The sequence below is a fragment of the Schistocerca nitens genome, chromosome 4 (genome assembly GCF_023898315.1).
Source record: "Schistocerca nitens isolate TAMUIC-IGC-003100 chromosome 4, iqSchNite1.1, whole genome shotgun sequence".
In the NCBI taxonomy this organism is placed as follows: Eukaryota; Metazoa; Arthropoda; class Insecta; order Orthoptera; family Acrididae; genus Schistocerca; species Schistocerca nitens.
In genome coordinates this window covers 619,623,778-619,645,697 of record NC_064617.1, presented here as the reverse complement: position 1 = coordinate 619,645,697, position 21,920 = coordinate 619,623,778, and the positions used below count along the sequence as shown (strand labels likewise).

The following is a 21,920-nucleotide window of genomic DNA, read 5'->3' as shown; positions in this document are numbered from 1 at the left end:
ACCCAACGGTGAGTGGTGGAGGGCACTTTACATGCCACTGTCGTTACCTCCCTTTCCTGTTCCAGTCGCGTATGGTTCCCGGGAAGAACGACTGACGGAAAGCCTCAGTGCGCGCTCGAATCTCTCTACTTTTACATTCGTGATCTCCTCGGGAGGTATAAGTACGGAGAAGCAATATATTCGATACCTCATCCAGAAACGCACCCTCTCGAAACCTGGACAGCAAGCTACACCGCGATGCAGAGCGCCTCTCTTGTAGAGTCTGCCATTTCAGTTTGCTGAACATCTCCGTAACGCTATCACGCTTACCAAATAACCCTGTGACAAAACGCGCCGCTCTTCTTTGCATCTTCTCTATCTCCTCCGTCAACTCGACCTGGTACGGATCCCACACTGATGAGAAATACTCAAGTATAGGTCGAACGAGTGTTTTGTAAGCCACCTCCTTTGTTGATGGACTACATTTTCTAAGGACACTCCCAATGAATCTCAACCTGGTACCCGCCTTACCAACAATTAATTTTATATGATCATTGCACTTCAAATCGTTCCGTAAGCATACTCCCAGATATTTTACAGAAGTAACTTCTACCAGTGTTTGTTCCGCTATCATATAATCACACAATAAAGGATCCTTCTTTCTATGTATTCGCAATACATTACATTTGTCTATGTTAAGGGTCAGTTGCCACTCCTTGCACCAAGTGCCTATCCGCTGCAGATCTTCCTGCATTTCGCTGCAATTTTCTAATGCTGCAACTTCTCTGTATACTACAGCATCATCCGCGAAAATCCGCATGGAACTTCCTACACTATCTACTAGGTCATTTATATATATTGTGAAAAGCAATGGTCCCATAACACTCCCCTGTGGCACGCCAGAGGTTACTTTAACGTCTGTAGACGCCTTTCCATTCAGAACTACATGCTGCGTTCTGTTTGCTAAAAACTCTTCAATCCAGCCACACAGCTGGTCTGATATTCCGTAGGCTCTTACTTTGTTTATCAGGCGACAGTGCGGAACTGTATCGAACTCCTTCCGGAAGTCAAGGAAAATGGCATCTACCTGGGAGCCTATATCTAATATTTTCTGGGTCTCATGAACAAATAAAGCGAGTTGGGTCTCACACGATCGCTGTTTCCGGAATCCATGTTGATTCCTGCAGAGTAGATTCTGGGAGTGGCTCTCCCGGACTTGTCAGTTTTCATGAACGGTGTCGCTAGTTCTCAGTCAAGTAGGTCCTCATTTGGCCTCACAAGAGCTGAGTGCCCTCTGTCTGTTTTCTTGAGCACACCAACAATCCACAATGTCTCCGATATGCGACTTGCGATTTCCTGTTTTGCCACAGTTTTGTACTATCCACTACTGCTGTTCGATGCAGATTCCATACCACGAGAAATTCGCTTTGATAAGAGGGCGACAACAGTTACAGTTAAAGTATTATCACTGTATCAATAATCATGAACATCATTAACATTCCGTCATTTCTATAACTGTATTCTGTCTAAAAAGATAACACAATACACAAAAAATAATTTTCTATAAAATGTATTTGAGGAATGATGTCATAGAAAGTATTTTAACACATGAATTCTCATATCGTTTAAACGTGTCAGTGTCATTCAAATACTATTTACAGCAGATGCGGTCTTTGGCCAAAGTAGCACTGTTAAAAATAACACTTCTTCGTCGTCACTGATTTAATAATGAGACCGTAAGACAGGAAGAAACAGAAAGATAAGATCAAAGTTTTAGCCTTATAATGCCATTTATTAAGTTTAAACTGGATAGGTTTAACAAACAGTAGTTCCTTAATTATTCTACATACTACCAATTATCTTTTAGATCAGTCTGTAATGAATGTATGCATGAGTGTATTTGTGAGAATAATCGATCATGTTTGTATGAACAGGTCTGTGTGTACTTATGCAAGTTAAGATTATCGCGTTGTAACATAACACTTTTTGTGTTACATTAATGCTTAATGATATCGAATGCAACGTAGAGTAGCGAGCTTTGTGGTAACATAGGGTTGGAAGGTAATGTCAGAATAATTACGAGTTTCTGCAGGGTCGTTATAATATGTACGCCAAGCTGGGGCATACTCGGTGACTAGGGGAAGCGGAGGAGGTTCCAGGAGCGTCGCCGCCTGGACGACTCGGCGGGAACATCTGGCTCCGGCGGAGACCACATACCAGCGAATCCTCTGTCGGGCACGCACTTGGCGTTGACGGGCCAGTCGCAGATGCCTTCTGCCTTGTTGTAGTGCAGCCCGCTGGGACATTCGAACGTGACCGGCTTCCCGTGGTCGCACATGCAGAAGCGGCTGCAGTTGAAAGCGTGCGGCAGTTGGATCACCAGAGTGTCGTCGCCGTTGTACTTGGGACAGCCGCCGACCGCGGGGCACTCCGTGCTTTCTTGCGGCTTCACTGGGACGACGTCGACCGGCGCGGGAACTGTGCTGGAGGGCTCGCGCGTGAAGATGACGGTCTGGGCGCCGGGCGGCTCTGCCTTGTCCGGCGTCGCCTCGGGTTTGGGCGTGGCGCGCGTAAAGACCGTCGACTTGACGGGGGCCGGCGTGGTGACAGAGCAGCCCGCGGCCGCCGGCCAGTCGCACACCTTGAGCACCGCGTTGAAGTGCAGCCCGCTGGGGCACACCACCATGGTGGGCTCGGTGGAGACGCACTCGTAGAAGACGGAGCAGTTCCTGTCGTCACGCAGGAAGGTTATCGAGCCCGAGCCGGAGAACGTAGAGCAGCTGCCGACGGGTGAACCGAGGGCAACGCTCGTCGTCAGAACTAGCCAGAGGCTGGCTACGATGAAACCTGAAACAAGCAGTGACGGCATGAGCGGAATACGTTCTCACTTCCAGACGAAAGCAGGGTAGCGACGTTTGGTTATTGTTGTTACTCGCCAGCAGGTAAAGAACAGTCGAATAGGTTTTATGTCATCTTCCAGACAGTTGGTTTTATTCCCGACTTTAATGTTTTGATCACACTGGAGTGGAACTGGGTAGGCGTGTCTGGAGGGGGTTACACTCTTTGCATGCTGAGCCCAGTGGAACCTCTAACTGTGTCCGCCTCAGCTGCCGGCTCATCCTTCTTTCCTGTTATTTTGCATTATTCTAATCTGTATTTCGCTGATGTTTATTTAATCCACCACTGTTTCAACCCGTCATCGAATCTGCTGGGGATTGGACATACAGGGGATCTCTCGTTGCTGATGAGACCCAAGGTTGCTGTCTGATCCCCAGTTTACAAACAGATTCGAACCGGCATGACTTTCACAATGTGTGAGGGACAATCACATTAAACACCCTGCACACAAAGACCATGGAATGATTCCATTCAGCCGGCCGGTGTGGCCGTGCGGTTAAAGGCGCTTCAGTCTGGAACCGCGTGACCGCTACGGTCGCAGGTTCGAATCCTGCCTCGGGCATGGATGTGTGTGATGGCCTTAGGTTAGTTAGGTTTAATTAGTTGTAAGTTCTAGGCGACTAATGACCTCAGAAGTTAAGTCGCATAGTGCTCAGAGCCATTTGATTCCATTCAAAACTAATCACCACAAGTGATCCACAGCTGCACCCAAAGTTGCAGCCGGCCGGAGTGTTCGAACGGTTCTAGGCGCTACAGTCTGGAACCGCGCGACCGCTACGGTCACAGGTTCGAATCCTCCCTCGGGCAAGGATGTATGTGATGTCCTAGGGGACTCATGACCTCAGCAGTTAAGTCCCATAGTGCTCAGAGCCGTTTTTGAACCACAGTTGCACTTCCTCGTCCGACCGAAACCGATGTCCACTCATGTCCTTCTTCAGGTCACGAGCGATGTGAAAATCATAGAGTAAACGATCCAGACCGTACGAAGGATCACAAGCTGCGACATGGTAGCGAACTGAACAGTGACCCGAAATAGAATAAATTTTCCTTTACTTCACGTTTGTGGTCGCAAATATTTATCTCATCAGACTACTGGTTTCGGTCTATATAATGTCCATCTTCAGATCTGTTTTATAAAAACGGAGGACGTTGAAGTGTTTCCTAACCAAATTGTTGAAGCTATCCTTCATCTGATTGCAGTGTGGGGACGATACGGTTCGGAAACACTGACACAAACTCCGTACAGCCTGAATCGTTCACCATGTGATTTTCACATCGATTGCGACATGAAGAAGGTCGTGCCTGGAAGTCGGATTCAGTTGGCCGAGGATATGTAAGAGTGGGTGCGGTTGAGGATCTGTGAATGATCGACGGCTCTATACGAAACGGGAATTGATCGTATCGTCTCCCAGTGGGACACATGTCTTAACACGTGAGGTGGTTACTCCCGAATGGAATCACTCCATGGCTCTGTCGTGGCCGGTGTTGTGGCACTATGCTTTCGGACATGTTTTCTGAACGAGGTCGATGCTTTAACCTCCATAGAACACAGCCTAACTTACAATCAGGATACTACGTCACGTTTACTAACGCTGGTGACGTGATTAGATAATTTAACTCGCAGACTTGTAAAGGGAATCGTGTGTCACAGGCGATTTCTTCGCACTCTAGTGAAATACACGAAAGGCGTAAATTTCCAAGAAATAATGTAACATTTTTGTGGCGTCTTCACGGGTGACAAGCCTGTTTAACCCACGAACTATATAAAGAAATTTGGCGATCCAGAGAATAAATTCTTGACACCCGTCTGAATTGTTCAGTGTGTCGACTGCGGCAGAAAATGAATAAAACCGACATTGGTGCTGTTGTTAGACATTTTCAGTTTGTAACGACAACTGTACATATAATAATTTTTTTCTTTATGAATTTAGATAAATTAATGTAAGCAATGTTTTGAACTTCTTTTTCGGTTCGTATCGTGATGTTAAAGGAACTGTGAGTAACTTTTGAAATGAATATTATTATTTATGTTGGATTTCAAATAATGTGGTAATCAAAGGGAAGTGTATTTAATGTTAAAACTATTGTAAGATGTGAAAATTGTAATTTATACACTTGGTCCATACGTAGGTAATGCATTAGGATATGTGTAGTAGAAAACCTGTGGTAAATACCCTACCTGTAGGGCAGCGGAAAAAGGTGGAGGCAGGCGAGCGCGGGAAACGCACACTGGGCGCGGTTCGGCACAACGGGCTCAGTAGAACAGTCGGAGTTGTGAATCGGTCAGAGGAACACGTACTATACCGAGGCGGCTACCTAGGAAAAGTGGATTCCATTGAGCCTCGGATGAACCGATTCCGACGACTACTTGGCATGGCTATATTCTGAGGCACAAAGTTGGAAAGATTACGACGCTAAGAAGAAGGAAAGTGCCTATGTAGTGTGAGCCTTAGCCGTGCTTGTATGTGTGCCGTGCTGCCCGCTATCTCGCTGCCCGCCAACCGCCGCACCGATTTGCACAGGTCAAACATTTATTTCATCTTTAGAAGTGTATCTGTGTGGACCAGGGTCGAAACTGTTTCTAACTGTTCAATAATAACGTGACTTTTACCAGAATTGACCTAGCCATTACTGATCCTAATCACTGACCTAGACAGGGTCCTTACCTCGTATTGTGCAACCCGAGTATCCTGAACTGAAAGTTTAAAATTAGTGTTAATAAGTATTATTAGCAGACAAACCTATGCTATAAAGAAGTTTAAAGTTCTATGTGTTATTGCAAATGTTGATAAAGAACAAAAGTATGACTAACTTGGAAGAGAGTTTTTTGAATTGAGTTAGCGATGTTATTTAATTAATCTGAGACAGAAATAATGACAGTTAAATTATTCAGAAGTAAGACAAAAGAGTAGTTATCCATAGATTGATGATTTTGAGTGTTAATTTGCCTTCAATACTTAATAATTTCAGTATAACGACCATAACAGTTTCAGGCCCCCCCCCCCCTTCTCTTGTCCATTCTTTCAAACCTTGAAATGTGCTAATCAGATTTGACCAGTAAAGTTAAGTTCTATATTGAACCTAAGGGTATTAGTGTTGTTTTCCAATTTTAATAGTGACATTGTATGTGTGCTTTCAAAACTGCTCATTCTAGAACAATCTATGCTCGATTTCAGTCTGATCAATATACAAAATGCAATTCGTACTAATCATTGCTGTGTGGTGATGTGTGAATTTATCTCGTCCAAATTAGTACAAAAAGAGAAAGCTTTAGTTCAGTGGATTTTTCTGGTTCCAAACTTTGCCATATAACGCATCATTACTACGTGTTACTATGCTTGTACATGCACCCACTTGTACAAGGAAAAACTCACTCATTGCCTAAGTAGGCTGGCGACCGAATTATTAATTATAGGTAGCATCTAATGTGTATACTTCTTGTCCATGCGTACGAGTAATTATACTTTACATTTGCTTGATGCTTCACTGTAGTTATTAACTGAGTACAAGTCCGATCTTGCTTCTATTAGGTACACGCGGTCAACTTATGTACTAAAATCCTTGTTTATAAGGTGAAGCCCGTGAACTTATTACAGTACAGGCTTTATAGAGCTAACGTACGTCCGAGCGGGCGGTAGCGTTACAAGTGGCTTCCCGGTGACAGGACATCCAGTTGTTGTCGATTACAAATTAACGTAAAGATCGAACAGTGGATGTTTAGTGGCACGAATAGCAATAAAGTTCAGTAAAATAAATTACAGTGAGCGTCAAGTATAATAGTGTGGTATAGTTGGCATTCAATATGGACAGGAACGTAGGCAGGGTAGATGCGCCAAGCGAAATGGAGAATGCGGCTGGCAGTAGCAGGAGTTTACGTGGCCAGATAACAGATGGCGTTAGCGGAAGACAATTGGCGTACATACAATACTACGAACATGTTAACGAACAGATTGAAATGTCGAGATCGTCTCGAACACAGCAAGGGACAAAACAGGAAGTAGAGGGTGACTTTGTAGATGATAGTGGGTACGTGAACGAATCCACTGACACGTTTGATTCACCACAGATAAAAAAAGAACCGAAAGAAACTTCTGAAGTAGAACAGAAACACACGGATTCCGTAGAACAAAACAGTGTAAAAATTTTAAGCATGAACTACTTATTTGAACAATTAACCAAACAAATTGCGTGACAGAATGAGCAACTTCAAAAACAAGTCGGCAATCAGGTTAATCAGCTCAAAACACAGAATGAACAGCTTAAAACACACGTTGACGAGCAACTCAAAACACAGAATGAACAGCTTAAAACACACGTTGACGAGCAACTCAAAAAACAGGGACGTCAGCTCAAAACACAGAATGAACAGCTCAAAACACACGTTGACGAGCAACTTAAAACACAGGTGGATCAAATTAAAGCACAGGTCGAAGGACAGGGAATTAAAATTAGTAAACAAATAGAACAAGTAGAACAGAAAGTGGGTAATTTAAGTTCTGTGGTAAATACTCTGAAATTTGAAATTGATACCATTAACAAAAATATGGATACTATGCAGGAGGAAATTGGAAATATTAATAGTAGATTCGATGTTGAAATTCTCAACATCCAAGAGAAAGTAGAACCTCTGGTTGAAACTAAGGTAGACGAAAAAGTTTTCGGTCTTAAAACTGAGATCGTAAACGAATGTCAACACGGAATATCACGGTTGGAAAAGGTAGTTTTAGAAACTGAAAGGGATTTAGATAAAAAAGTAACCGGATGTGTTCAAAACTGTGAACAAAATACTACGAAAATTCAAGGCAGAATTTTCGATCTGGAGAGCAAAATTAAAGATAGGCCTGGTGTTGTCTGTAACGGCACACCGATTACGAAGCTATTAGAAGGTGAGGAACGCTTCGATCCAGCCAAGAAACATAACGGGTGGCATCCGTTAGATTTTATCAAAAATTGCGAGAGAGTATTTCCTGAGCACTTGTCTGATCAGGAAAAGATAAATGTTGTAGTTAGCGCCTTAGCAGGTGATGCTAAGCGCTGGGGAATAAATTTAAATATTGAACGAATGACGTTCGAAGAATTCAGGCAAAGATTTACGGAAGAATATTGGTCAGAACAAAAGCAGGACCATTTATGGCGCGAGTTTATCATGGCCAAACAGCATGATAACAGGGGCAGGAATTCTTTGAAAGATTTCTGCGAGCATTGGTACCAGAAATTGACGCATTTAAGAGGCCGAAGATCAGATTCAGAAATTATATGGGAGTTATATAAAAAGCTCCCAGAAGATTCAAAGAGGTATGTAGGAAGCAATCATCGCAGCTTCCAAGCATTTCTAGAAAGGGTCGAAGACGAAGACCATTGGCGCGAAAGTCGTGCCAATTATCAAAATTTTGGTAACCATAATAACCGACACAATGACGAACGAAACGACGGCGATGGATTTCGCGTCAATGTAATACAAAGAGAAAGAGGCAGAGGAAGAGGCAGAGGAAATAATCCAGGTCGCGGTAGAGGGTATACCGCGCGAAAGAATAACGACGCGGGAAACTAATTTCCGCGAACGTTGCGGGCCAAACGGAAGCGGACAATACATACCGGCCCCGATTTGAAAAAAGTTACCGGACCGACCGTAATGTAATGAGACAGGCTAGGGACAGACATGGAACGCCGCGACGTGTTGTGGCGAAACAAGCGTCAGCTGCGAGCCAGAATGAGTCATCTCTGCCGCACAGAGCGCTACATGTTAACAGGCGAGTGGAGCATCAGAGGGCAACGGCCCAGTCTAGCAGAACATCTGTTAGGAAAGAAGCCGCTAGAAATATGGCAGCAGTAGATACGAACATAGTCGTCAGAGCTAATGAAAATTTTACGAGTGATAATTCCGTGGCAAAGGAAACGATAAATGAAACTGTGAATACACAGAGAGGTGCGGTTAGCAGTGTTTGCAATGAGATAAAAGGCGAGGATGAATTAGCAGAAGTAACTGATTGGCGTGTGCAGATCGATGATCTGTACAAGGGCCTAAAGCAATGTGAGTGGGAGGATTTTAAGAAGGAGTATGAGGCAAAGAAATTAGTTAGTGGAAAAGGAGATAGTAGGGACGTCGATAAGGTGACATGGCCAGAATTGGAAGAGGAGAGAATAAATAGCGCCACGCAAAGTACGCGTGCCGCTAATAGGACGCAGATTAAGGTTAGGAAGGATTTGGAGGATGAAATCCTTAGCATTGACGAAGAAATAACTTCTGCTAACAGTACGCCAATAGTACAAGCTGCTACCGAGAGGCACTGTGGAGAAGGGGCAGATGATTACCTGAAAGTAATCAAAGTCGACGAGGATTACACCGAATATGCAGTCACAGTGGATGTGATTAAAGCTGAGGATGAGGCCGTATTGCCAAAAGAGGAGATTGAGTTAAAATCCAAGCCTGACGACAATACAGAGGAGGAACTTAGTGCCTGTCTCAGAAAAGCTTTTATGTTAGAACCTGAAAGCGATCCGGAATGGTCGGATTCCGACGATAGTTCCGATGATGAAAGATACGCAAATACAGATGAAAATGAATATACTAACTTTCCCTATTGTTCAAAAGTAGCGTACTTAAGTGAATCTGATGTTGAGGAAGAGAGTAATGATGACTCTAGTGACGATGAATTTGCAGGTGTAAACGATAGTGAATATACTTTTACTGAAAGAGGGTATGAGAAAATTAGTGAAAATTTTCCAAAGAAAGATACAGAAAGTAGAACTGGGCCAAAACCGAATGAATTATTCAGTAATGTAAAACAGGGGCATAATTTGCAGGAACCTCCAGATGATACTATACTGGGGCACGCCTTAATAAATGTTTTGAAGGAGTGTGAATTACAGGAACAAAAAAAACCACCTGATAAAATGATAGCAGAACAGGGAATGTTGTACCTTGCTAGAGACTTTGAAATTTCAAAACCTAAAAAGCCACCTGATGAAACGAAACGTTGGCAAGATCTGAATGGTTTAGTGAAAGATGTAGAAAATAGGAGGCCTAAAAAGCCACCAGACTTAAGTGACTGTTTTATGAACCCTAAAAGACTGCCTTGTTAATAAAGAGACTGGGGGCAGGATACTGTATTTGTATATATTATTAGTATTATGCATGACTTTATTATTACTGTGTCTCAGTGTTACCTGAAAGTGAATTATTGTTTTCTTGATTTAGAGTCTGAGGCAGATTTATATCGGATTTTGAGAACGTCATGAACACATTACATCATGAAACTACTGGATTCCCACCAGAAGAAATTTTGTTAGGCAGAAATAGTAAAAGTTTAATTGAAGAAAAACTAGAGTTTCCACCTTGTACAAGTTTGGGATTGGATCAAAAGAAAGAATTGGTGATAAAAAGGGCAAAGCAAAAAGCTGAACCTAGATCTAAAAGACACAATAAAAAATTTAAAAGTTTCAAAATTTAAAATTGGAGATTATGTTCTTTTAAAAACCCACGAAAAGTCTAGTGAACTAAACCATGAAATTTCCAAATTTAAATATATTTATAATGGACCATATATAATACAGAATATTCCACACGACAATGCTTACTACCTGATCTACCCAAAATCCAAAAGACCTTTAGGTGTAAGAAATATTGTGGACTTGAAACTGTATGTTCCTAGGAACGAGTAATTGTGCTGTATCTTATGCTGAACCCAAGTTATTCTAAATGTAACTAATCTTTGTAAATGTCTGTATACCCTTGAAAGTGTGCTAATGTAGTTATGTGAGTTTCAGATTACCAATTGTACTGTAACTGTAAAAAGGTATGGAGAAAGGGACTGAAATGAAAGGATAAATGCTATCAGCCAGATAAAAGATGGGACTGTCAAAAATGAAAATGGGCAGTGTATGAACCATAATATGAAGGACTGCCAAATACCAATGAGGGCAGATAAATAGTCGATGGAAAATTGTAAATGTGATCCAGGAGATGTGACAATATGAAGTGAAAAGGACTGCCCAAATCCGCATAATAGGCAGCAAATATGTGTAGTTAATTTTCTGAATATGTGTGTGTGTGTGTTTTGTTTAGTAAGTAAGGAAATGGACTGCTATTCAAAGAAAGCAGCGACAAATTATCTTATAGTGTACACAAAACATGCAATTGTTTTTGTAGTTAAATGTTTGTATTCCAGAATTTTAAATTATTTCTTTGAGAAATTTAGAAAAAAAATGATTAAATTGTTATTTTAGTAATGTTATGATGGGACGTTGGACTGTGCAAAAGGCACTTGAGTAAATGACAAATAATTATTCTTGATGTGTTAAAAGAGTGTAAACCTATATACAGTAAGTAAAAGGAAATATGTAGTGTAAATCTTTTTGGACGTTTAAGTAAAGATTCAGAACCACTGTATAATTCTAAGATTTAGTGTTCCCATAAAATTTGGACTTAAGCAAAATTTTCTGGAAACAGGGGCATGTGTAACGACAACTGTACATATAATAATTTTTTTCTTTATGAATTTAGATAAATTAATGTAAGCAATGTTTTGAACTTCTTTTTCGGTTCGTATCGTGATGTTAAAGGAACTGTGAGTAACTTTTGAAATGAATATTATTATTTATGTTGGATTTCAAATAATGTGGTGATCAAAGGGAAGTGTGTTTAATGTTAAAACTATTGTAAGATGTGAAAATTGTAATTTATACACTTGGTCCATACGTAGGTAATGCATTAGGGTATGTGTAGTAGAAAACCTGTGGTAAATACCCTACCTGTAGGGAAGCGGAAAAAGGTGGAGGCAGGCGGGCGCGGGAAACGCACACTGGGCGCGGTTCGGCACAACGGGCTCAGTAGAACAGTCGGAGTTGTGAATCGGTCAGAGGAACACGTACTATACCGAGGCGGCTACCTAGGAAAAGTGGATTCCATTGAGCCTCGGATGAACCGATTCCGACGACTACTTGGCATGGCTATATTCTGAGGCACAAAGTTGGAAAGATTACGACGCTAAGAAGAAGGAAAGTGCCTATGTAGTGTGAGCCTTAGCCGTGCTTGTATGTGTGCCGTGCTGCCCGCTATCTCGCTGCCCGCCAACCGCCGCACCGATTTGCACAGGTCAAACATTTATTTCATCTTTAGAAGTGTATCTGTGTGGACCAGGGTCGAAACTGTTTCTAACTGTTCAATAATAACGTGACTTTTACCAGAATTGACCTAGCCATTACTGATCCTGATCACTGACCTAGACAGGGTCCTTACCTCGTACTGTGCAACCCGAGTATCCTGAACTGAAAGTTTAAAATTAGTGTTAATAAGAATTATTAGCAGACAAACCTATGCTATAAAGAAGTTTAAAGTTCTATGTGTTATTGCAAATGTTGATAAAGAACAAAAGTATGACTAACTTGGAAGAGAGTTTTTTGAATTGAGTTAGCGATGTTATTTAATTAATCTGAGACAGAAATAATGACAGTTAAATTATTCAGAAGTAAGACAAAAGAGTAGTTATCCATAGATTGATGATTTTGAGTGTTAATTTGCCTTCAATACTTAATAATTTCAGTATAACGACCATAACAGTTTCAGGCCCCCCCCCCCCTTTCTCTTGTCCATTCTTTCAAACCTTGAAATGTGCTAATCAGATTTGACCAGTAAAGTTAAGTTCTATATTGAACCTAAGGGTATTAGTGTTGTTTTCCAATTTTAATAGTGACATTGTATGTGTGCTTTCAAAACTGCTCATTCTAGGACAATCTATGCTCGATTTCAGTCTGATCAATATGCAAAATGCAGTTCGTACTAATCATTGCTGTGTGATGATGTGTGAATTTATCTCGTCCAAATTAGTACAAAAAGAGAAAGCTTTAGTTCAGTGGATTTTTCTGGTTCCAAACTTTGCCATATAACGCATCATTACTACGTGTTACTATGCTTGTACATGCACCCACTTGTACAAGGAAAAACTCACTCATTGCCTAAGTAGGCTGGCGACCGAATTATTAATTATAGGTAGCATCTAATGTGTATACTTCTTGTCCATGCGTACGAGTAATTATACTTTACATTTGCTTGATGCTTCACTGTAGTTATTAACTGAGTACAAGTCCGATCTTGCTTCTATTAGGTACACGCGGTCAACTTATGTACTAAAATCCTTGTTTATAAGGTGAAGCCCGTGAACTTATTACAGTACAGGCTTTATAGAGCTAACGTACGTCCGAGCGCGCGGTAGCGTTACAAGTCGAAGGCTTAGACTGCCGAATAAATCAAAACAGAATTGAATGAAGTTCACACAGATTCTGTACCATAACTGAAGACCAATTGCTTTTGGATTAACGAATTTAAACGTGGTCGAACAAACACCAAAGCGCAGCTACTCCTGTCGCCCAACTGACGTCACCACGAAGGAAACCATTGACAAAATTAGTAATATGGTAATGCAAGAGCGCCGAATAGAAATTCGTGAGATTGCTGAGATTGTAGGTGCCACAACTGAGCGAATGCATAATATCTTGCACAGAGAATTGGCTTTGAAGAAGCTGTGTGTGAGGTTGGTCGCAGTCGACCAAAAGCACATGCGGCATAGTATTTCAACATAGCGTGTGGCGAGATTTAATCTCAATCCACAAGATTTTTTACACTGATTTGTGAATTTTAATGAAAACTGGATCCATCATTATCCACCACAATGAAAACGGCCGTCAAAACCATGGACATCCACAGAAGAAGTCAATGGTTATTTTATCACTTGGTATGCTAAGGGGCACTGTTGTTTGGGTTTCCCAAGAAATAACCCTCATAGATTACTTGGAAAAAGGACAGAACCATAACTAGACCCTATTACGCTTTATACATCAGCGATAATGGAGAAGGGCATGAAATTGGATCTGAATTGCTTCCTCAACCACCTTGTTGAGCAGACTCAACTCCCAACGACTTCTCCCTGTTCCCTTTTGCTGGCTGCAAGAAATTTTCATTAAATGAGGAAGTGATGGTTGCAGTCAACGAGTATTTTGAAGATTTTGTACAACCTATTTTTCCGATGAGATGACAAAGCTGGAGGATCGCTGAACCAAGTGCATATCTCTCAAAATAGACTTTTTCGAGAAGCAATGTGAGTTGTTCACAAAACAAACATTTTGTCTTGCTTTTTTACTAGGCTTATCAAACCACCCTGTGTGGTGAAACTTCCGGAGGGACTTTAACGCCTGTACTAGATCATAAATTTTGCTCCCAAAGCATAGGAAACATAATTAATGCGTGGAAAGCCGACTAATATATCGGTATCACAAAATGAATAGTCCTAATTATTAATTAAGTGAAAATTATTAATTAAGTGAAAACTGGCTCCTCATTTCCTCGAGAAAAATAAAAGGATCATCAAGGCTTTCAGTGAACTGAAACTTGTGTAGTTATGGTAACACAGACGGGTCCTTTCGTGAACATTCGTACAGTGCCATAAGGTAGTCATTCTGATACGGCGTCAGAATTTACTACCTGGTTTATTTTTTTTTGTCATTAGTCTTTTAACTGGTTTTAAGTGGGGTGCCATAAAGTCCTCTCCCTTGCTAACCTTTTCATCTCAGAGTAACACTTTCAGCCTACGTCATCAATTACTTCTTGAAAGTACCAAAATCTCTGTCTTCCCCTACAGGTTTTAACCTGTTCAGTTCCCTCTAGGAACAAGGAAGTTAATCTCTGATGCCTTAACACATGTCCTATTACACTATGTGAACTAAACTATCCCGACACCATCAGAAATATACGTTTTCATATTAGGTGCATTGTGCTGCCATGTTCTCTGTACCAGCGACCCGAGTAGTCATTAGACATCGTGAGAGAGCAGAACGGGGCCCTTCGCGGAGAACAGGGACTTCGAACGTGGTCAGGTGATTGGGTGTCACTTGTCTCATACGTCTGTGCACGAGATTTACACACTCCTAAACATCCCTAGGTCCACTGTTTCCGATGTGATAGTGAAGTGGAAACGTGAAGGGACACGTACAGCACAAAAGTGTACAGACCGACCTCGTCTGTTGACTGACACAGACCGCCGACTGTTGAAGAGGGTCGTAATGTGTAGTAGGCAGACATCTATCCAGACCATCAAACAGGAATTCCAAACAGCATCAGGATGCACTGCAAGTACTAAGACAGTTAGGAGGGAGGCGAGAAAACTTGGATTTCCTGGTCGAGCGGTTTCTCATAAGCCACACATCACACCGGTAAATGCCAAACGACGCATCGCTTGGTGTAAGGAGCGTAAATATTGGACGATTGAACAGTGGAAAAACGTTGTGTGGAATGACGAATCACGGCACAAAATGTGGCGATCCGACGGCAGGGTGTGGGTATGGCGAATGCCTGGTGAACGTCATATGCCAGCGTGTGTGGTGCCAACAGTAAAATTCGGTGGAGGTGGTGTTATGGTGTGGTCGTGTTTTTCATGGAAGGTGCTTGTACCCCTTGTTGTTTTGCGTTTCACTGTCACAGCACAGGCCTACATTGATGTTTTAAGCACCTTGTGGCTTCCCACTGTTGAAGAGCAATTCGGGAATGGCGATTGCATCTTTCAACACAATCGAGCACCTGTTCATAAGGCAACGGCCTGTGGCGGAGTGGTTACACGACAATAACATCCCTGTAATTGACTGGCCTGCACAGAGTTCTGACCAGAATCCTAAGGAACACACGCCGACTTCGTGCCAGGTGTACCGACCGACATCGTTACCTCTCCTCAGTGCAGCACTCCGTGAAGAATGGGCTGTCGTTCTCCAAGAAAACTTCCGGCACCTGACTGAACGTATGCCTGCGAGAGTGGAAGCTGTCATCAAGGTTGAGGGTGGACCAACACCATATTGAATTCCAGCATTACCGATTGAGGGTGCCACGAACTTGAAAGTCATTTTCAGCCAGGCTTCCGGATATTTTTGATCACATAGTGTATCTTGTCCCTTCTTCTTGTCACTGTTTTCCATATGTCCCTTTCTCCGCCGATTCTAAGGAGATCCTCCTCATTCCTTATCAGTTAACATGATTTTCAACATTCTTTTGTAGCACCACATCTCAAACGCTTTAATTCTTTTTTTTTCCGGTCTTTCCGTTGCCCATAATTCACTACCAAACAATTCTGTTATGCCGACGTACATTCTCACATATTTATTCCCAGAATTAAGGCCTATATTTGACACAGTAGACTTCTCTTGGCCAGTAACGCCCCTTTGCCGATGCTAGTACGCTTTTTTGTGTCCTCCACAAACATTCTCCGAAAATTTTCATTGAATTAAGGCCTACATTAGATACCAGTAGATTTCTCTTCGCCAGGAACGTCCCTTTGCCTGTGCTAATATGTTTTTTATGTTGTCCTTTCTTCGTCCAGTATGGTGTATTTTGGTTCCAAGGTACAAGAATTCCTTAGCTTCGTCTACTTCGTGATAACCAACTTTGATATTAATTTTAAAGTTAATCTCTTTTCTGCTAATTCTCATTATTTTTGTTATTTCAGTTTAATCTGAAACCATATTGTGTACTCATTAGACTGTTCAGTCTCTTCAACAGATCCTGCACTTCAAATGGTTCAAATGGCTCTGAGCACTATGGGACTCAACTGCTGTGGTCATAAGTCCCCTAGAACTTAGAACTACTTAAACCTAACTAACCTAAGGACATCACACACATCCATGCCCGAGGCAGGATTCGAACCTGCGACCGTAGCAGTCGCACGGTTCCGGACTGCGCGCCTAGAACCGCGAGACCACCGCGGCCGGCTCCTGCACTTCTTCTACACATTCAGTGAGAATATCAATGTCATCAACAAATCTTATCGTTGATATACAAGGTGATTTTAATTAAAGTTACGCTTTAAAACGCTGTAGAAATAAGACCACTAGTGAGAATGACGTCAAATTAAAACGTAATATTATCGGAGAAGGGGGAAGACGTATGGCAGAAGAGAAAATAGAGTGAAAATTGATCAACAGATGGCGTTGTATGGGTCAGAATACGTAAATGAAAACACCTGCCATGCGCACGACCCATTAAAATTGGTATAAACACGCTGGGTACACGGCTTTTCCTCCTTTCGCGTCTACCACTGTCGCTGTGACGTCTCAAAGCAGTAATTGCGCTCTGCTTGTAAAGCTGTATTACAATAATGATGACTGTGCATATTTCGCTCTGCAGAAGTTCTGGGCACTGAAGGGTTTGAAAAAAGGCGTCGGTCAGATGACTGCCGTGGGTCTGGAGAAAATGATTCGTAAATTCGAAGAGACGGGTTCTTTTGGTGTGCAACCTGGTAGAGGGAGGAAACGCATTGATTCGATGCCAGTGGAAGCAGTGGCCACAGCAACGCAGGAGGATACGAATGGTGGTGTGCACACGTGTGGTGCATGGAGAATTACCCGAACATTGGACATACCTGTGAGCACAGTGCGTAAAATCCTACGAAATATCCTTCTTTGCTATCCATTCAAAATTATTCAAAATTACCCATGTGCACGAGTTGCTTCCTGTTGACCTGCCTGCAAGAGAGAAATTCGCTTTAGAATTTCATGCTCGCATGGAAGTGGACAATGATTGGCCATGGAAGATTTTGTCGACATCTGACCGTATATGTCAATACACAGAAATATGGGAAACGGAAAATCCACACGCAAATGAACCAGTACCACTTCATCTTGAAACGGTCACTGTGTGTTGCGGGTTTACGGCATCACCTATCATAGGGCCATACTCGAAAAGACGGGTGCTTCCCGTACTTCTACCTGTACCGTCACTGGTAAGGGCTATGACTGTCTTTTGCGCAACCACGTCATTACAGCCCTCTAACAGCGTGGATGCGTGGATTGGATCATTTTTATGCAAGATGTTGCACCTCTGGACATTGCAAATCCAGTTAAGCAGCTGCTGAAGCGCCATGTCGGAAATGTTAGAATTATCAGCGCCATTTCCCTATAGCCTGGCCATCCCCATCACCCGATCTTAATCCGTGTGACTTCTGGCTGTGGGGCTACCTGAAAGATGTTGCGTTCAGCGTTCCGACTGTAAACGTAGCTGCAGTGAAGGGACGCAATGCGCAACACATTCTGAACGTGACCCTCGAAACACTTCATGCAGTTGTGGATAATGCTGTTTCTCGATTACAACTTGATGCAGAAAACGGTGGACAACATATTGAACATGTTTTGCGCCAGTCACGCGGAAATTAATAATCCAATTTGATTCTGATTAATGCTTTAAATGCGGTTTGTGGCCTCAGGACAATTAAAAACCGATTTTTCCTATCCAATATGATAAGACGTCGCCGTGATGGATGGGCTTACGTAACTAACAGTATCACCTGTACACCCATGCACACTGAGTAGTACAGTGTGTTTAACGTCAAACGTACGCCTTAGGTATTGTTGTATGATTCATTTGTCATTTGTAGACGACCACTATTAAACTGTGATGCTTACAGCACGGTCTATTGCTACATTCTGTGACTATTTATATTTCTTCTGCCATTCGTGTTCCCTTTTCTCCGATAATATTCCGTTGCAATTGAACGTCATTCTGACCAGTGGTGTTATTTCTACAGGGTTTTGAAAGTTTAACTTTAATTATAATCACCCTGTACTTTCACCTTCAATTTTAGTCCCACAGTTGAACTTTTCTTCTGTTGTCATGATTGTGTCTTGTAGGTATAGATTGAACATTAGGGATGAAAGACTGTATCCCCGTCTTACACACTTTGGAAGCCGAGGACTTCTTAGTCTTGTTATTTCCTCTTGATTCTCGTACATCCGTCTTTTCCTGTAGCTCACTACCGTTTTCCTCGGAATTTCGAACATCTGGCACCATTTTACACTATCGAACGCTTTTTATAGATCAACAAATCGTATGAGCCTATCTTAATTTATTTTCAGACTTGCTGTCTTTTATGATGCAGTTTCCCACTAATTGCTTTATGAATCTAAAAGAGTACAGTTGACATGGAGTACTCACCTAGTCGAGGCTCGATTTAACGTATATTCACATTTCTCTCACATGAAACAGCCGTAACTGTGCTCGTATTATACAAAAATTCCCTAGAGAGTGCTACCTGATTGGACTATAGTCAGCTCGGACGATAAAAATTATTGAAAATCTGAGTTTGCTCTTGATATCTGGGACGCGAGTATCTGGCGAAAAATTTACACAAATATTGTTGTATTATTTCTATATTTAAATTTCTAGTTGAAACTATGTCCTTCGGATTCCCGAATATACACATATCAGAAAAAGTTTAGCATCACCCCGGTTCCCAGCACTCCTGAAGATGGACGTTGACTGTGGATATTGTATCACAGACACATTCCCTTTGACTCTTCAGAGATGTTACTAAAACTGCGCAAAGATATAAACAACCATCCATGAGCAGCACGTAATAGACGTAGCGGGTCCGACAGTCAATCAGTTCCAGTTATTCCACCAGGAGGGAAGTACACGGCTCGTGTTGTCTATAGTTCAACCATGCCTAGACAGTCAATACCGCGGTTCGAGCGCTTCCGCATTGTTACTTTGTGCCAGGAAGGGCTCTCAACAAGGGATGTATCCAGGCGTCTCAGAGTGAACCAAAACGATGTTATTCGGACATGGAGGAGATACAGAGAGACAGGAACAGTCGATGACATGACTCGCTCAGGCCGCCCAAGGGCTACTACTGCAGTGAATGGCAGATACCTACGAATTATGGCTCGGAGGAACCCTGACACCAACGCCACAATGTTGAATAATGCTTTTCGTGCAGCCACAGGACGTAATGTTACGACTCAAAGTGTGCGCATCAGAATGCGTGATGCGCAACTTCCAACGTCCTTGGCGAGGTCCATCTTTGCAACCAAGGCACCGTTCAGCGCGATATAGATGGGCCCAACAACATGCCGAATGGACCGCTCCAAGACTGGCATCACATTCTCTTCACCGATGAGTGTCGCATATGCCTTGAACCAGACAATCGTCGGAGACTTGTCTGGAGGCAACCCGGTCAGGCTGATCTACTTAGACACACTGTCCAGCGAGTAAAGAAAGGTGGATGTTCCGTGATGTTTTGGGGTGCCATTATGTAGGGCCGACGTACGTCGCTAGTGGCCATGGAAGTCGCCGTAACGGCTGTACGATACGTGAATGCCATCCTCCGATCGATAGCGCAACCATATCGGCGGCATATTGGCGAGCCATTCGTCTTCATGGAAGACGTGCTCATCTTGTGAATGTCTTCCTTCAGGATAACGACATCGCTCTACTACAGTGGCAGGATGTTCTCCAGACATGGACCCTATCGAACATATCTGGTGTACGTTGAGAAGGGCTGTTTATGGACGACGGGACTCACCAGCCACTGTAAGTAATCTACGCCGAATCGCGGTTGAGGTGTGGGACAATCTGGACCAACAGTGCCTTGATGAACTTATCGAGGTAGTCCACGACGAATACAGGCATGCATCAATGCAAGAGGACGTGCTACTGGGTATTGGAGGTACAGGTGTGTACAGCAATCTGGACCACCACCTGTGAAGGTCTCGCTGGATGGTGGCATAACATGCAGTGTGTGGTTTTCAGGAGCAATAAAAAGAGAGGAAATGATGTTTATGTTGATCTCTCTTTCAATTTTCTGTACAGTTTCCGGAACTCCCGGAGCCGAGGTGACGCAAAACTTTTTTTTGATGTGTGGAATATTCAAAATACACTTGTGATACTAACACATTTCGCATGAGGTAAGGCGCAAGCTTTAGTTCAAATTAGTTGGGTAACACCTTTAGAAGCTTAAGATGAGAAACGAGAGATGGACCGTTTGTACTGACAATCCGGTAAATCTTTGTCACAGAAACCCACAGATTTTTTAAATACAGTTTTATATTCTCCTAAAATATCCAAGTGAAATTCGTTCTAGCAGTTCAATCATTTAACATCAGTAGGATTATGGTGCAAAGGTTACTACAGAAACCTTGATACATACTTTGAGCACGACCATCACGTGTAGTGGCCGCGTGGTTTGAGGCGCCATGTCACGGATTGCATGGCCCCTCTCTCCGGAGGTCCAAGTCCTCCCTCGGGCATGGGTGTGTGTGTTGTTCTTTGCATAAGGTAGTTTAAGTTACTTTAAAGTACTGTTTAAGTCTAGGGACCGATGACCTCAACAGTTTGGTCCCACAGGAATTCACACAGTTTTGAACATTTTTTCAGTACGACCACACAACCTTTTAATACGAAGTGTTTTACAGAACTCAACAAATCGAAGTACTTCGCCGACGATGAAAACGGTATCTATAAAATTATACTAAAAATCCTATGAATAAAATTAAATTCTATCTAACAGTTCAGGAACTATTGTCATGGAATATTTTAATTCTGATTACGTGCACTTTGTTTGAGAACAAATGGAGTTAGAAAATGGTTTTACTCACACTTACTTAAGCAACGAGTTTTAAATGAAGGAAGGAAGACTAACCTTTCATTGCTGGAGTGTTTCTCCCCTCGTGCTACTGGATGTAACTCAGAGGCGGTTAACTAACTACTTACTACTGGCTGATCGTTCTGCTTATAAAGTTCGAGGAGTTTAATCACGCCGATAAGAAACCAATTAACTGAATACGCTCTAGAGGCTATCGTTTCAAGTGGCTTAGTAAGGAATGACGAAACGTTTTGACCTACGCATGGCCAGATGCAATCTTTCGTGGAATAAAATTACTTGTATAATTTCTTTCACTCTGTTTACTGGTATCATTTGCTTAACATTAATTTGTAAGTTCCATTATTCTAATAACCATGAAGGAATCTATAATTATAATTATGTGATTTATGATTCCTGCTCAACTATAAAATTTCTGTTCCTTTTTAAGGCATGTAATAAATGTGTATGGCAAAGTGGAAAAATGTTCTTGCAAATATTCTAACTAAACTCGTAAACTTAAGAATCACTGACTCCACACTCAAGTCATTATGATCACATTAAATACTCATACAATCAGATTTTACTAATAAACGAGGATGGAGAAAAACTAGAACGAAATAATTAAAGTGTTTCAAGAGGTTCCTCCAGTCA

At 42.2% G+C, this 21,920-nt stretch overlaps 1 protein-coding gene across 1 annotated transcript; it reads right to left on the bottom strand.

The window, feature by feature from the left end:
- Nucleotides 1–1,750: 1,750 nt before the first annotated feature.
- LOC126251697 (probable chitinase 10) lies at nucleotides 1,751–21,424 on the bottom strand. The gene is made up of 2 exons (XM_049952285.1): nucleotides 21,327–21,424; nucleotides 1,751–2,826 (listed from the first exon to the last, which is right to left on the bottom strand). Exons 1-2 carry the CDS (start codon nucleotides 21,331–21,333, stop codon nucleotides 2,114–2,116), a joined length of 720 nt encoding a protein of 239 aa, XP_049808242.1. The 5' UTR covers nucleotides 21,334–21,424; the 3' UTR covers nucleotides 1,751–2,113.
- Between the last annotated feature and the right edge of the window lie 496 nt (nucleotides 21,425–21,920).